The sequence below is a fragment of the Dipodomys merriami genome, unplaced genomic scaffold (assembly GCF_024711535.1).
Source record: "Dipodomys merriami isolate MVZ:Mamm:240054 unplaced genomic scaffold, mDipMer1.0.p SCAF_18, whole genome shotgun sequence".
In the NCBI taxonomy this organism is placed as follows: Eukaryota; Metazoa; Chordata; class Mammalia; order Rodentia; family Heteromyidae; genus Dipodomys; species Dipodomys merriami.
In genome coordinates this window covers 26,327,108-26,345,414 of record NW_027203159.1, presented here as the reverse complement: position 1 = coordinate 26,345,414, position 18,307 = coordinate 26,327,108, and the positions used below count along the sequence as shown (strand labels likewise).

At 37.7% G+C, this 18,307-nt stretch overlaps 1 protein-coding gene and 1 pseudogene across 1 annotated transcript in view; both read left to right on the top strand.

Moving 5' to 3' along the window:
- The window catches only part of LOC138830001 (endogenous retrovirus group K member 5 Gag polyprotein-like), a 57,900-nt gene extending 44,489 nt beyond the window's left edge, over nt 1–13,411 (top strand). Inside the window, exon 3 of the mRNA XM_070026477.1 lies at nt 11,805–13,411. Within this exon, the coding sequence (XP_069882578.1) occupies nt 11,805–13,411 (1,607 nt within the window). The remainder of the gene's footprint in view (nt 1–11,804) is intronic.
- A 3,210-nt stretch (nt 13,412–16,621) lies between these two features.
- LOC138829972 (ubiquitin-conjugating enzyme E2 D3 pseudogene) lies at nt 16,622–17,602 on the top strand (annotated as a pseudogene).
- The last annotated feature ends 705 nt before the right edge of the window (nt 17,603–18,307 follow it).

Below are 18,307 nucleotides of genomic sequence, written 5' to 3'. Positions count from 1 at the left end.
AAAAATTTATACAACCCTATCTTTGTCATTATATATATGTGAACTGATTTGTGTGTGTGATCAGATATTTCTGTTACCTGTACATTTTTAGATGCAAATTTTGTGTCTCTCTGTGTGTGTACAAACTGAAATTGTGTATTTTTGCTTATTCTGTTTCAAGACCCAAAATTTGAAGCAGGGCATAGTATTATGATTTTTGGAATTGAAATGTCAGGATATTTTCCCTGCCTTCAATTCTTGACTTTAGACAATCATGATAAAAATTAATCACAGGTAGTTAGGATTATTTTTTTATTTGTCTTCCTTGGTAATGACTATTGTATCCATGATTGGGCCATTGATAGTCAAAGCTCTACCCTGGGTTTGATCCATGCAATATATTCCAAATGTTGGTGTACTATGACCTCCAGAAAGTGAGACAATCCTTCCAGGCACAGAGAGTGAAAGGTGGACAAAAGAATTTTTTTTTTTTTTTTTTTTTTTTTTTTTTTTTTTTTTTTTTTGTCGTGGGGCTTGAACTCTGGGCTTGGGCTCTGTCCCTGTGCTCTTCGGGTCAAGGCAAGCTCTCTACCGCTTGAGATACAGCATCACTTCCGGTTTTCTATGGGTTTATTGGTGATAAAAGTCTCACGGACATTCCTGCCCTGACTGGCTTTGAATTGCGACCCTTAGATCTGAGCCTCCTGAGTAGCTAGGATTTCAGACATGAGCCACTGTCCCCTGGCTAAGAATTTTATTTACACTATTTACCCCATAAGCGGCCTTGAGTCTATCTTGTCCTGGGATAGATACCCAGAACCAAGAGCTGTCTCAACCACCAAAACTCCAAGCCTCTGATAGACAGTCCTGACCCCCCAATCTTTATTAGTTGGTCTGCAAACTTCCACTCCTCACACCACCAAAGCTCAAAAGCTCCAAACCTCCAAAGGAGAAGAATTTTCCCCTTTATTCCCTTCCTCCTCCATCGCAGGCCTCTCCACTTTCCCCAGGCCTGTGCGTCTCTGCTCTGGGGGGCATCTCTCCACAGGCCTCTCTAGAAGAAGATCCGAAATGGCCTCCAGAGGTGGCCCAAATGACTTCCGAAGAAGGCCCCAAATGGCCCCTTGAGGAAACCCCCAATGGCTTCATCTGGAAGCCCCAAATTATCTCCCCAGGCTTGACCTGTCCTCCACAGATCTGCACTGATCTGGCAAGCTATCCACTCCTGAAGTCTCCCCTCCACTCCTACTCCTCCCCCTCCTCTGTGCTAACTCTGTACTAACCCCCTCTAAACTCTCCTCAGGCCTCTAGTTTTTATCCTACTCCCCACCGCAGGACTTCCAGTGTCCTCTGGACTAACAGTTTCTACAGGACTGCTCTGGTCTCCACTAGACTCCCGTCTCCTCAGGATTCCCTGTCTCCTCTGGACTCCTCTCTCCTCAGTTTTTTCCTTACTCCCCCAACCTCCTCCTCACCACCCATCCTGCCTCTGTTTTTCCCCTATGTCCCCCTCAGGCCTCTGAGCATTTATAGGTTTATAAATACCCATATAGGGTGCAGTAATTCCCCCACTAACGGTTTGAAACCACCATTAATACTCCTCCCTCAAGTTTCCCCCTCTCCTTCCTTGGGAGCTCACCATGTGAGTCTGGACAACCCACCCCTTCTAACAGCACACTCCGACCCCTTTTGGCAGTGTTTCTCGCCCGTTTCCAATCGTGTCCCACTCCTTTATTAGGATGTTCTGCCCCTGTGGTGCGGTGACTTCAGCTTCTCAAACACCAGCTCTGCCGGGTGGGTAGAGTGGTGAGACTTGTCTCTTGATACCCTGTCCCCTCGAGCAGCCCAGGCCAAGTGCCCAGGCTGAATATTGGGCCACGTTAATTACCGGGTTATTACAGTATGGCTCTGACATAGAATTCTCATAACCATACATATATGAAAAAGTAATCTTAAGGTAGAAATATCACCCTAAGTTAGTGGAAATTTTCAATGGTCATTTCAAAGTCCAATATATATACTGTGAAAAACTAAAAACACGCATGTGTTTTTAAAGGTTAATTATTTTTCCTGCACTGCTGAATATATTTACCTGACACCACTTCACAAAGTGATTGTCACTTTACAATGGCATTTGTTTTGTCCACACAGAACAGAAAAGCCAATTTTTGTTTGAGCCATGGAATATTCCTTGTAATTGTACCTGAAGGTATTCACATGGTATCCTTTCATATTTTACTTGCCTATCATAAAGGAAGTATGTTTTCCTAGCATATATCTCATGAAATAATGACTCTTTTGCTTTGTTTTTATGCATCCATTCACAAATATTGAAATGGAGATCAAAATATCATATTGATTTACGTTCATTGCAAGAACATTATATAGTAAAACCATTATGGATTTTATTTTCTATACAACCACGTGAACTATTTCTTCCTATTTTCCTGGATGCACGATACATCCATGAATATCTTACTAGAGACATATTTCAGAACCTGTGCCAACACATAGCTAGGCTTGAATTGGTGAAATTAGATTAAGCTTTCAAAAACTGGACAATAATCATTCAACTAATAGATTGAAACTAAGGTCACATTTCAAATGTTCAATGAAAGTTTGAGTGTGTTGAGACAGAGAGTGTTCAAACATAATTTGTGAGAGGGTATGTATACAATGACCAAAGTTCAATGGAAATGGAAATAAAAACAAGCATGATTTTTAAAAAATAACTGATGATGTTTATATGCAGAATACTGACATATCTACTTGGGTTTTCTCCACAGAAAGTAACATATTATAATTTCTCTTATTTCTTCATAGGAATCATTCTGTGAACAAACCATGAGTTCAAACCATTTCTCCTTGTTCAATCTACATCTTAAATTTATAAATATATTGTAATTCTTACTCAACCAAATGAATTCATTTTGATATCTACTACCTATACACCCTTACCTTGAATCCAGAAGCAAATTCCAGTGTTTATGTCCTTATTGGACTTCTCCATGTCAGTTTCCATATAGATATGGTAAGGTTGGAATATAGAAACTTCAATCATCAAATTGAAATCTACATATGTTTTCCAATAGCCAATAAATGATACTATATTTTTCACACTCTTTAAGTTGGCCTGTGAATATCATCTTCCATTTCACATATTGTTTTAAATTTAGAGCCTAATAAAGATATAAAAATATAATGATATTAGACCTCTTATACAAACCTTACACACATTATCTATTCTATACAGAATGGTGATTAAAATTTCAATGGGATTTTTCAACAAAAATTCTGAAGTATGTTTCTTATGTTACAAGCTTCTCATCCATCTCAATGATTTCCACATGTAATCTCATCTAAAGAAAGAAACTGGAGTTCTTTCCAAAACCTGTGCCACAAAAAACAGGTTAATATATGTGTACACAACATTCAAAATGTATTCTTTTGATGAGGGAATTGTAATTTGTGAAGGTAGCTTGATTTTGTGCTGTAAATGTGATGTTTTTAGGGCAAGAGTCTATGCATCTTTTGGTAATTTCTCAATATATTTCTAAAATGTTCCAACCAGACTGTAACTGTCGATTGTAACAAAAAACAGTTTCATGGAATCTTATTTGATGACTATATTCATATTCAACTTGTGTGTAATTTGCCCCACATATATGTGCCCCCATATTTATACTTGATTTTGCACTGTGGTCCACAACATTCCTGATGCAAAATGGAATAGTTTTTTGAAACATATCGTAGGAAGATCCACCTCGTCAAAAATTGTTGGTAGAACTCCAATAAATAGAATTGAATCATTTGGGTACAGACAAGGAAGTTAAAAATACGAGAATGTGGATCATATTTATTATGAATGTTGAAATGGGAGAGTTTCTGATTATGGATATATTTGTACACCTAGAATATAATTTCAAGTGTGTCTTGGTTATCCTTCAGAGTCAGTGAGCAGGAATGAATTCAACATTAATTTATGGGAACCTATAAACTCAGGGAAACCTGGGCCTTTTCTGGTCTGGTAGGGATGTTAAGAGAACAGATCTACCAACACATCTGTATATAGACTACAAACTGATCTACATATATATCCATGTGTAAACTTATGAAAATTAAAATAAATGTATGCATCAATTTCTACTTTTTCATTAAACTTGTCAATGTGATTTACAGAATGATTATAATTTATATATAAGGCAGTGAATCGTTTTCTGGTCATATTTTACCCTATCCCTCATTTTTTCTACACTTTATTCGGCTTCAAAGCTCCCCCGCCCCAGTGGCAAATGCAATTTCCAACATGTTGTGAGGAATTATGTGGCATTCGTTCACCCATATCTTCTATAATTTTTTTTTGTTTCCCTTGTTTGACCTCTTGAGATTAACATTTATCAATCCACAGGCTACCAAATTCAAATAGTGACAAGGGAGAAAGCTTATAAAAAATAAAGGAAATTTTTTTTCATACTATTTTTTAAAAAAACACTAACAATGATAAAACTCAAGTTTCTTGGAGTTCATTTTGCTTACACTAATCTTGATATATACATAGCAATTAAGCTATTGCAATCCTCTTCTAGGATGAAACTGCACATATACCAATTAAGACAAAAAGAGAAAGTAGGATACCTATATTTTATATGTCACTTATTAAGAAAAAAAATATGACTTTTCATTCGGTAACTTTAAATAGAAGCAGGATAAATGCAGTAAAACAAAAGATCAATATTCAATAAATACTGTTGTAATACCCATTAAATGCCTATAAAAACTTAAAGTTAGATTATACATCACCCTGTGTCAAAACACTTTCCAAGTGAATCAGACCTCGAAGTTAAAGAAAATGCTCAGAATGGAGGCAATAGAGAAACACTAGGTCTCAGCCGGGCGCTGGTGGCTCACGCCTGTAATCCTAGCTACTCAGGAGGCTGAGATCTGAGGATCACAGTTCAAAGCCAGCCCGGGCAGGAGAGACCGTGAGACTCCTATCTCCAATAAATCACCAGAAAACCGGAGTGGCGCTGTAGCTCAAGTGGTAGAGTGCTCGCCTTGAGCTGAAGAGCTGAGGGACAGCGCCCAGGCCCAGAGTTCAAGCCCCATGACAGACAAAAAAAAAAAAAAAAGAAACACTAGGTCTCTTAGAACAGGTTGAAACTTTCTTATTACAAATGCACAAAAGCATGAAGTCAAAGAAATGTTAGACAAACTGTGTTGGTTGAACTTGCACAGCTTCTTCAAAACAAAGGATATAGCTAAGTAGGTAAATAGAAAGCCAAAAGACTGGGAGGATATATTCATTAACCCAGAAAGAGCAAAGGGTCATAAAGCTGAAATATAATAAAAATTCAACAAGTTAATGTCCTCCCAAAATCCCAAATGATAAACCTACTCTATGAAAAGGATTCTATTTAAAGAAATACCTCACTGATAACTGAGAATGGCCAAAGGACATATGAAGAAATGCTCAATATCTCTGACAATAAATCAATGCAAATGAAGTCAACATTTAGATTCCACGGCATTCCATTAAAATGGCACAGTCAAATTGATTGCATAGGGAAAACCAGGAACCAACCCAGATGCCTGAGAGTAGATTAATGGATCAGAAAATGTGGAGTATAAACATAATGGAATTCTATTTTCCATTGGAAAGATGACCTAGTCCCATTTGTAAGAAAATTGAAAAACTTAAAGAAATAACATGAATTAAAGGGGGCCAGACCCAAACATACATACAGTCCATGATTTCTCTTATTTCTAAAACCTGGTGTATGTCCATTGTAGTCCTAGAAGAGGATCACAAGAGCTTAATACTAATATACATAAGACCATAGAATATTAGGCTAAACAATGTAAACATATACGAATCAGTTAGTTTCTGATTTTTTAAAATATACTATGAGAAGCCATTTCATTTTACTTGCGTTTTTCCTTTATTTTGCTATGTTTGGAAAAATGTTGTCACTGTCTTTGATTTTGGTCAACACTGTATTATATGTAAGTTAATGAGAATTAGGCATGGGAAGGGCAACATCTCAATCTGAGACATAGAACAATGGGCAAATTAAACAAGAACAGTCCCAACAAAACAACACGTTGGGAAGAAACATGACACCTGGAGGGAGGAGATGGAGATTTTAGGCCAAAAACAGGGTGGGGAAAAATGAACAGTGGGTAAGAACATATGAGGAGACAAGTACTCATTCATTGCTTACATATGTAATTCTAATCCCTCTGTACATCATTTTGACAAGATTCCATTACAAAGTAGAACATTGATACATACACTTCTCAATTCTCATAAAGTTACATGTAGATACTTAAGTAGATGTATTTGTATTACATATATAGACATGTGGAAATAGTTCTGATCTCTTGACAGTTCCTAAAAGCATATAAAGAAGGTTTCCCTAAGTCACTAGGTTCCAAGTCAACATTGACAAATTAAGGTTGAAATCATTTTTGTTCAAATATTTCTGTGGAATCCCAATCTTCATTTGAAATTGCAAACCAGGCGATATCCTGGTGTTCAAATATGCCTCAAATCAGAAACCCTCACATTTTCACGGCTATCATAATTGTGAGCAAGATTCTCACATGTGAAACTTCCTCTTCTGTAGTCAAATACTTCAACACTTTTGATTACATAAGAATCCTCACTACTAATAAACTATTTTGTCAAGGTAGATCTTCCCAAAATATACTTTAAAGGCTATTCCATTTAGCAATAGGAATGTTGTGGACCATGAATGCCAAATGAACTACAAAATGATGGAGGGGGGTGCATAAATAAAAGGGGCAGTTTATACACAAATATTCATTAGATATGGTTTCATGAAATGGTCTTGAATTACAATCCAAACTTACAGATTAATCTTCCTAGAACATTTTAGTAATATAACACAAAATTTCTCAAATGATGCAGGTATTCTTGTCAGATAAATCACAGATTCTTGGGGATGGGAAGGTGATTCAGTGGTAGAGTGCTTGCCTTGCATACATGAGGCCCTGTGTTCCATTCCTCATTACCACATAAGCAAAAATTAAAAAAAAAAAAAGCCAATGTGGCGCTGTGGCTCAAGTGGTAGAGTGCTAGCCTTGAGCTGAAGAGGTGAGGGACACCGCCCAGGGCCAGAGTTCAGGTCCCAGGACAGGACATTAAACAAACAAACAAACAAACAAATAAATCACAGATTCTCTATACAAAATATGGTATCTTCAAAAAGTGCACGTTGTCCCCCCTATCTAAAAAAATGTTGGCTGCTATTGTATATAACACTGCAAGAATCTATTTCTACCTACCACAGGCAATGTCAAGAAGTCAGAGATTTCTTCTGCAGATTAAATGCACATAAAAACATTGAGATGATTTAGAATCTTGTGTCTTGAGAAACACGTTGCAAAATTTGGTGGTTTAAAACATCCATAAAATATGTCTGAGTCAACCAGAAAAGTTCAGATAAGGTGATGTTAGGAAAATGAACCCTAAGATATGTATTCAAATTTTTTTCATGTGATTATTTCTAACACATTTATAAGATTATTTCTTTGTTGCTATGTATGTCCCTCCCCCACAGTATAACCCTGCTTTCACTTTATTTATGTCGGTATAATTTGTGGAGGGGAAGGGGAAAAATAAATTGTTTAAATATGGATACAGGTGGATCCATTGCAACAATGAGATGTACAAGTCTTTATGTCGAAAACAAACTTTACAACTTTGGTGCGTAGGGGGGGAGAAGGGGGACGGAGAGGATTGGGTGGGGGTGCGGGGGGAGGATGAGAAGTCATTGGAAGGGGAAACCAATGAGGAGGCTACAATGATTGATAAGAAATGTACTCATTATCTTGCCTAAGTAATTGTAACCCCTATGTAGAGTATTTTTACAATAAAAAATAAAATTAAAAAAAATCCTACCCATTCATCTTTTTGGAACACAGAAATTGATGGAAATTTTTATTAGGGACCAAATATTATTATACATTTCTTATATTTTTATCATATTCTACATTATTAACAACTGAAATGGAACATCTTATTCCCATACCAAGGTAAATATTGTGAGGAGTCAACTTACATTTAGAAGTTAGGAAACAGTCCTTTCCTCAGATTACTTTCTTCACTCAACAACTTAGGCATGATTATTAATGGGCACTTGGCTATGTCCAAAATGTCCTGAAAGATTAGCTTATGGCTTGCATGCCTTTCAATTCCACATATTATCTCATTGAGTGTTTCTAATTGGCCACAGTTATTCATTTGTAAAATAGTTAAGATGCTTGAATCCCCCTAAGATCAGAAAAAAAAAAAAAAAAACTGATTCTTTTATATCTGCCTTGACAATCCCTTGAAATTTTGTCCCTGTCATTGCAGGACAAAACAGTCATTCCAAATTCCATGTTGGGGTCTCAATATTCCCAGATATTAAAAAATATCTGTCAGTAAGAAGTTCATGGAAGACTCTTGAGAGTATATAACATATTGTTAAGAATCAAGATATTTGTAGGAAAAGGACATTAATAGCACACATTCTCTCTCATATGGGAACGCCTTTGTAAATTGTCAGAGTTTTTGAAGGAAAATTTTGAATGGAATGACTCTGAACTTTATAGTTTTTCAAAGCTTTATACAATTCCTTTGAAAAATGCCATCTCATCATCAGGCAGTGAGTAACTTGAAACACTCTGCCAAACATTATGCTTTGTAGACCTTTAATGTTACACAGAAATATTGTGTATTTTTTCTTCTTTTTTTCTTTTTTCTTTTTGTCTGTCTTGGAGTTTGCACTGTGGATTGGGAATTGTCCCTGCACACTTTAGCTCAAGATAGAGTGTCACATTCAATTTTCTGGTGGTCATTTTGAGAAAAAAATCTCATGGACTTTCATGCCTTTATTGGCTTTGAACCACCATCCTCCCATCTTGGCTTCCTAAGTACCTAGGATTATAGGCCTGAGCCACCAGCACTCAGTTCTTCTTAGTCTTCTCTAACAAAATACCATAGTAGTAACTTGAAATTTATCCAAGGTTATTTAAACAACACTGAAAAAATTTAGCATGATTTCCAAAGAGAAGATTTGCATTGAAGTTTCATATTCCACTTTCATGTTGCTTTCTCCTGAAGAGGAAACCCAGACATCAAGGAGGATGGAAAATGAATATTAACAGACACATATAGGTCTAAAATCAATAGCCATGTTCACAAAATTTTTATTATTTTTTTCAATCACCTTGATTTATTTGTAAACATAACAAATAAAATAAAACAATTCCACTAAAGGGACTCCAATATTAGTATCTATGAAGATGTTCCTGAATGTCAACATCCATTGAAATTTTGGAATTTTAATTTCTACCAACATATGAAAACTTGAACAACAAATCAAATGTAGTCTTAGAACAAACCAGCCTTGGAATAATTTTCTTAATTATTTTGAAATTACAAAAGAATTGATATCATTAAGAAAATAATGATTTCCTATGGAAACGATTTAAAAATGTTTATCACTTATTATAATTAAATACCAAACAAGAGTAATTTTATATAATCATTAGAAATATAATTTTATTACTATCGTAAAATAGAATAAAAGACCAGTCCCAATATATTATCATTATTCTTGATTTGTTATCATTACCTAAATATCTTTTTTTATATTTTTATTTATTTTTTATTTTGAAAATAATGTACAGAAGGGTTACAATTACATGGGTAAGATAATGCGTACATTTCTTATCAAGCATTTTAGCCTCCTCCTTTGTTTCCGCTTCCCATCCCTTCCCAGCCTTTGCCCACCCTCTCCAATCCATCTTCCCACCTACCCACCAAAGTTGTAAAGTTCGTTTTCGACATGACAACTTGTACTTCAAATTGTTGCATCGGGTCCACATGTATCCTTATTTAAACAACGTGTTTTTCCTCTTCCCCTGCACAAATTATAGCGACATCAAATACAGTGAAAGCAGGGGTTATACTGTGGGGAAGGGACATATGAAGCAACAAAGAAATAATCTTATAAATGAATTAGAAACAAATGCATGAAAAAAAACACATTTGAATACATATCTTAGGGTTCATTTTCCTGACATCACCTTACCTGACCTTTTATGCTTGACTCATACATATAACATATATTGCAAATAAGGGAAGCATGGAACCTATGTTTCTTTGGGCTTGGCTTACTACACTTGATATAATTTTTTCCAAGTCTTTCCATTTCCTAACAAATGTGGCCATGTCATTCTTTCTAATGGAGGCATAGAATTCCATTGTGTATATATTCCACTTTTTCTTGATCCAATCATCTACTGAGGGGGCATCTGCGTTGGTACCATATGTTAGATATAGTAAATAATGCTACAATAATCATAGTTGTGCTGGCAGCATTAGTGTGGTCTTGTTTGTAAACTTTTGGGTAAATGCCCAAAAGTGGGATTGCTCGGTGATAGGGGAGCTCTATGTGCAGTCTTTTCAGGAACCTCCAGACTACTTTCCAAAGTGGTTGAACAAGTTTACATTCCCACCAACAATGAAGTAAGGTTTCCCTTCTGTCCACATCCCCTCGAGCATCTGTTGTTATTAGAGTTCTTGATTTTGCCATTCTAACTGGGGTGAGGTGGTATCTTAATGTTGCTGTGATTTGCATTTCTTTTATGGCTAGGGAGGTTGAGCATTTCTTCATGTGTCTATTGGCCATCCTTGTTTCTTCTTCAGAGAAGTTTCTCTTTAAGTCTTTAGCCCACTTATTTATTGGGCAGTTGTTTCTTTGAGGATTTGTTGTTGGGGAATTTAATTTTTTGAGTTCCAAGTCTATTTTAGATTTGAAGACCGTTGTCCGTTGTATGGCTAATGAAGATCTTCTCCCAATCCGTGGGCTTTTTATTGATCTTGCTAGCTATGTCCTTTGCCATGCAGAATCTCTGCAACTACATGCAATCCCATTTGTCCAACCTTTCTTTGATTTGTTATTTTTCCTGGTCTCTATTAAGAAAATTTCAGCCTGCTCCAAGGAAACCTAGGGTTTCTCCTATTCTGTTGGGAGCCGACAGTAAAGCTCCAAGGTCATCTTGACCCTTGTGATCACTTGAAGACAAATACAAGTAACTGACTTTCATGAAAAACACCAGGTGTCCGGATTTGCTTTGCTCTGTCTGTAGAATTTGTTTTAATTTCTACTCGTTGACCTTGCCTTGTTTCTTTCAGCACCCTTGTTTTTATTAAAGACTTTCCTTTCTTCTCTGCACTATGGTGACCTTAGGTTAACTCTTTACTTCCAATAGTATGTAATAAGGAGAGTTAAAAATAAACGGGGCTGCAGTCTTGAACTGCAGACCTCCTGACACCATCCTTTGTCCTATGTCTTTATTTTTCCATCCTCACCCCCTAAATCAGGAGTCCCTTTCGTTGCCGGTTGTTTCCAGCAACTGGCATCCAAACAGGGACCTGAAAACCTGGGATCAAGGCAGAGGACCCCGCTAAGGTAAGAGGACGTGTCCAGAAAAAGAGCGGATGATAGTATAGTCGGGAGTAAGAAATTATGGGGTAAAGAAACAGCTGCACATTATATGTGCAGACTCTTCAGGGCATGCTTCAAGCTAGAGGGGTGAAAGTTGGACAGAGTCAATTAAAAAATTTCTTTCACTTTATGGAGGAAGTATGCCCCCGGTTCCTGGAGGAAGGAACCATTGGTTTCGAAACTTGGCAAAAAATAGGAAAAATTATTCAGGAGCATTATGATGTAAGTGGCCCAGAAAAAAAGAAAACAAACAAACAAACAAACAAAAAAAAACAGTGGATGCTTTTACACTTTGGAATTTAGTTCGAGACTGTCTGGATCCCAAACATGAACAAATAAAATTTAATCAGTTGATTGGGAAAGTTGCACAGGATAACGAGTCTCGCCCTGCTGTGCATACTGCTGCCAAAAAGAAATCAAATAAATTGATAAAAGTTGAATCTATTGAGTCAGAAAATGAGAAAAAGTCAGATGGCTCGGATGCTGAGGAAAAGTCAGATCACTCAGATTCTGAGGAAAAAATATATGATGAGCCTACTGAGGATAAAACAGTCCATTTTGAGGAAATGTTAAATTCAGTTATAAAAAAATTGTCACAGATTGAAGCAACGCAACGACCCCCTTTAAGGGTGAATGTTTGTGAGCCCTCTTTAACAGTTCTAGGGGACTCAGATGTCTATCCGACACCCCCTCCACCTGTTATTCCCCAGGCGCAGTCTACTCGGTCTGCGCAGCCTAGTCAGCCCAGGCCTTTGAAGTTATCTAGTCCTCCTAATGATGAATTCCCTCTTGGGACAGGAGATATTTGCCCTCCCAGGCATAGTGCCTGGCAGCTCTCATTAGCACAGGCTGCTCAACGAGGGGAGGATATTTCTGGTTTTCATTTATTTCCTGTAATGGAGGACCAAAACCAGCAAAGAACTCACCAACCTATTCAATTTAAACAAATAAGAGACTTGAAAAATGCTTGCGCTCAATATGGACCTACAGCTCCATTTACACAGGTAATTTTGGAAACATTGTATACTGATGCTTTATGCCCTAATGATTGGAAACAATTAGCTAGAGCTTGTCTTAGTGGAGGAGATTACTTGTTGAGGAAGTCTGAATGTGTGGAACAGTGTCAGGCCACAGCAGAGGTTAATAGGGCTAATAATATACCTACTACTTTTGCAGAGCTTGCTGGAGAAGGTGCGTATAATGACATCCATACCCAGTTAAATTACTCTGTGGGTGCACATGCTCAGATTAATGCCGCTGCTAAGCGTGCCTGGAAGAAACTTCCTAACTCTAATAAGACTGAGGATCTTTCTAAAATTAGACAAGGACCAGATGAACCTTATCAAGAATTTGTTTCTCGGTTACTAGAAGCAACAGGCCATCTCATCCAAGATGGGGATGCGGGTATGGTTCTTGTACAACAATTGGCATATGAAAATGCTACTGCAGCTTGCCAAGCAAACATTAGACCATTTAGAAAAAAAGAAGGAATAACTGATTATATTCGGCTCTGTGCTGACATTGGCCCATCCTATATGCAGGGCTTCACACTGGCTGCTGCACTTCAGGGACAAACCATAACTGTATTCCTCCGCACTACCCGGGGAGGCAAAAATGGAGGAAGACATCCCCGAATTGTTGGACCTCCTGGCAGCTGTTTTTCTTGCGGTCGAATGGGCCATCTAATAACTCAATGTCCTAATCAGAAAAAGGGAGCTAATCTAAGGAGATGCCTCCAATGTAATAAGGAAAGACATTGGGCCAGGGATTGTAAATCTGCTTTTGATAGTGATGGCCGTCCGATTCCGGAAAACTGGCAGAAGGGCCAGGGCCCTTCAACAAAAAAATGGGGCAGCCCGGTCCTTTTCACAGCTTCAAGCCTACCTGCTGGCAACCAACAGCAACAATAACAAACGGTTTCCAGTCTCCACAGAGCAACCCCAGGAAGTGCAGTATTGGACCTCTGTTCCTCCACCTACACAGTATTAACTCCTGAGATGGGAATTCAAGCTCTGCCTACAGGCATAGTTCCGCCCCTTCCAAAAGGATCTGTTGGTCTGTTATTAGGCCGAAGTAGCTTGCCATTGAGAGGCCTACATATTACCTTAGGAGTAATAGATCAAGACTATACTGGAGAAATAAAAATTATGGCATCAGCGCCTACTGGAGTTATATCTAATTCTGCTGGGCAAAGAATCGTTCAGCTGGTCCTAGTTCCTTTAATCTCTGTTGGAAATTCTGTTACTTCTGCCTCAAGAGGCACAAAAAATTTTGGGGCCTCAGATGTATTTTGGATTCAAAATATAAAACAAGGAAGGCCTGAACTTATAATTTATATTCAAGAAAAGCCTTTTCAAGGCGTGCTGGATACTGGAGCAGATGTATCTTTAATAGCTAAAAAATATTGGCCTTCTCACTGGGCCCTTACTGCCTCTCTCACATCCTTACAAGGAATTGGCCATGTTACAGATCCACAGCAAAGCAGTGCTATTCTCCATTGGAAAGATGATGAGGGCCATTATGGAACTTTTCAGCCTTATGTGCTGGATCATTTGCCCATTAATTTGTTGGGGAAAGATATTATGGAAAAATGGGAGATTATTTGTTTAGTCCAAATGATATAGTCACTCGACAACTCTTAGATCAAGGACTGCTACCTTCAGGGGGACTGGGGATTGGTCAACAAGGCATTCGAGAGCCCATTCAGCCACAGCCGCTATATAAGCAATTAGTAAAAGATCAGGTAACATTAAAATAATTAGCTCCTACTGAAATATTAAACGGTCCATACATAATAACATGGGGTTGGGATACATAACTCATAATAGTTTTTAAAAGGGATGAATTGGGCCAAGTTATATTATACGTGCCCTGCAAAACTCTCTTATGAGTTTAGCCAGCCAGCTACATAAGATCAAGCTCCAAATAAATGAATTCCCCCCAAGAGGAACTGCGGCCAGAGACAGGTAAGATGCCAGTCTGACCAACCTAAGACAGGGCCTTCAGCTTTGCTCTGAAGAAGTTCCCAAAGACGGGTAAGGCAGACAAGGTGATCCACCCAACCTAAGACAGGCAGGTTTGCTTTTTTAAAATAAAGATGGGGGAGATGTTGGGAGCCGACAGTAAAGCTCCAAGGTCATCTTGAATCTTGTGATCACTTGAAGGCACATACAAGGAACTGGCTTTCATGAAAAACACCAGGTGTTCAGGTTTGCTTTGCTCTGTCTGTAGAATTTGTTTTACTTTCCATCAGTTGACCTTGTCTTGTTCTTTCTGCACCCTTGTTTTTATTAAAGACTTTCCTTGCTTCTCTGCATTAAGGTGACCTTAGGTTACCTCAGGACTTCCAATAGCATATAATAAGGAGAGTTAAAAATAAATGGGGCTGCAGTCTTGAGCTGCAGACCCCCGACCCCATCCTTTGTCTTATGTCTTTATTTTTCCGTCCTCGCCCCCTAAATCAGGAGTCCCTTTCATTGTTGGCTGGTTCCAGCACTATTCCATCCTGTAATGATTTCAGAGTGTCTGCTTTGACTCCAAGGTCTTTGATCCATTTGGAGTTGATTCTGGTGCAGGGTGCTATATAAGGATCTAGCTTTAGTTTTCTACAAGTAGTTAACCAATTTTGCCAGCACCATTTATTGAAGAGGCTCTCTTTCTTCCATTCTATTTTTTTAGCTCCCTTATTGAAGATTAGATGGCTATAGTTCTGTAGGTTCATTTCTGGGTTTTCAATTCTATTCCATTGGTCCTGAGGTCTGTTCTTGTGCCAGTACCAAGCTGTTTTGATTACTATGGCTTTGTAGTAGAGTTTGAAATTTGTTATTGGTATTCCTCCAATAGTGATCTTTCCGTTGAGGAGCGTTTTTGCTATTCGGGGTCTTTTATTATTCCATATGAATTTTTGGATTGCCTCTTTTATTTCCTTGAAGAATGAGGTTGGAATTTTGAGAGATAGCCTTGGGAAATATTGCCATTTTCACTATGTTAATCTTGCCAATCCAGGAGCATGGGAGGTTTTGGCAATTTCTAAGCTCTGTTTTGATTCCCTTTTTCAAGTTTTTATAGTTGTCATTATAGTGATCCTTCACTTCTTTGGTTAAGTTAATTCCTAGGTATTTTATTTTTTGTGGGGCAATTACAAATGGAGTTGCTTTCCTAATATCAGCCACACTTTTCTCATTGTAGGCATAAAGAAAAGCCATTGATTTTGGGGGGTTAATTTGCTATTTTGCCAAATTTTGAATCAGCTTGAGTAATTTGGAAGTGGAGTCTACTGGAGTCTTTAAATACAAGACCATGTCATCTGCAATGAGGGAGAGCTTTACTTCTTCTTTCCCTATTTGAATCCCCTTTATGTTTGTATCTTGTCTTATTGCTGTAGCTAGGCATACTAATACTGGATTGAAGAGAAGAGTAGAGAGAGGACATACTTGTCTTGTTCCTGAGTTAAGAGGAAATGGCTATAGTTTTTCACCATTAAGTATAATGCTGGCTATAGGTTTGTCATATACAGCCTTTATTGTATTGACGAATGTTTCATGAATTCCTAATTTTTCTAAAACCAACATCATAAAGGGGTGTTGGATCTTGTCGACTGCTGTTTCTGCATCTACTGAGATAACCATGTGGTTCTTATACTTGCTCCTGTTAATGTGATGAATTATATTAATTGATTTGCATATATTGAACCAGCTTTGCATCCCTGAAATGAAACCTGTTTTATCGTGGTGTATGATTTTTTTGGATGAATTGTTGAAGTCGATTGGCCAAAATTTTGTTGAGAAGTTTTCCATCAAAGTTCATCAAAGAAATGGGTCTATATTTCTCTTTCTTTGATGAGTCCCTGCCTGGTTTTGGGATGAGGGTTATGATGGCTTCATAGAATGTGTTCGGTAGTGAACGTTTAATTTCATTCGAGTTGGAGTAGTACTGGTGTAAGCTCTGCTTTGAAGGTCTTGTACAATTCCACTGTAAAACCATCTGGTCCTGGACTTTTCTTAGATGGGATGTCTCTTATTGCTGTTTCTATTTCAATGCTTAATATGGGCCTGTTAAGATAGTTTAACTCATCTTGGTTTACTTTTTGCATGTCAATATTTGCTAGGAAAAGGTCCATTTCTGCCAAGTTCTCAAAATTATTAGTATAAAGTTTTGAGAAGAATTCCCTTATAATGTTCTGAATCTTGGTTGTTTCTGTGGTGATGTTTCCAGTCTTATCGATGAGCTTATTTATTTTAGTGTGTACTCTTCTTTTTCTGATAAGATTTGCTAAGGATCTGTCAATTTTGTCAATTTTTTCGAAGAACCAACTCTTTGTTTTCTTGATCCTTTCTATAGTTTTTTTTGTATTCTAATTCATTTAATTCTGATTTAATTTTACTTATTTCTTTCCATCTACTGGCTTGGGGTTTACTTGCTGCTCTTTTTCAGATGTCTCATTAAATTGTTGGTTTCAACTGCAGAGCTCCAACTCCAGTTAGCAGGCTACGAGGTTCTTGCGAGATTCGCCTCGACATCAAGTGCCTGTGTCTGGCAGAACGAGTGTGAGACAAAGAAACAGTCCTTCCCCAGCTGCCCGGATAATCATGAGTTTTGGCCGGACCCTTTGAGCACACACCGAGATAGAGTGAGGAGCCAAGCAAAAAGCACAGACCATGGCGCTGAAACGGATGAATAAGGAACTTAGTGATTTGGCCCACGATCCTCCAGCTCAGTGCTCTGCAGGTCCAGTTGGGAATGACATGTTTTACTGGCAAGCCACAATTATGGGACCTAATGACAGCCGATATCAAGGCGGTGTATACTTTTTGACAATTCATTTTCCTACAGACTACCCCTTCAAACCACCTAAGGTTGCATTTACAACAAGAATTTAACATCCAAATATTAACAGTAATGGCAGCATTTGTCTTGATATTCTAAGGTCACAGTGGTCTCCTGCTTTAACTATTTCTAAAGTTCTTTTATCCATTTGTTCACTGCTATGTGATCCGAACCCTGATGACCCCCTAGTCTTAGAGATTGCACGGATCTATAAAACAGACAGAAATAAGTACAACAGAATATCTCGGGAATGGACTCAGAAGTATGCCATGTGATACTGCCTTAAAGTCAGAATAACCTGCATTATAGCTGGAATAAACTTTAAATTATTGTTCTTTTTTGATTTGTCTTCCGGCTGCTACTCTATCAGACCTCATCTTTTTTTTTATTTTATTTTATTTTTTGTTTACCGCCCTCCATTCATTCACATGCTCATCTTAGAAGACTTAAGTTCTTCCAGGTTTGGACAATAACTGCTTTTAGAAACTGTAAAGTAGCTACAAGAGAACAGTTGCCCAAGCTTCAGAATATTTTTTTTAAATAGAGCATGTGTATTATGTGGCCAATATCTTCACTCTTAACTCGGTTATGAGACTAAACCATTCCTCACTGCTCTAACATGCTGAAGATGCCATCTGAGAGGGAGGGAGATGGATGCTCAGTTGTCACATCAAAGGAAATAACATTCTTGCAGCATTCACTCTTGTTTAAGCCTTCCACTATTAGAGATTTGAGGTTATATGATATACTTTATGCTCATAACTGATATGGCTGGAGAATTGGTATTGAATTCATAGCATCAGCAGAACAGAAAATGTGATGTATTATCTGCATGTCAATAAAGGAATGTTCTTGTTCTACAGATAATGGAAATTGGAAGAGAAACACCCTTTGTGTTCCAAAATAGAGTCTCAAACATTTTTTAATTTACATTTAAATTGTTAGGAGCCTTGGAGATATTAGTTAATCTATCTTCCAAT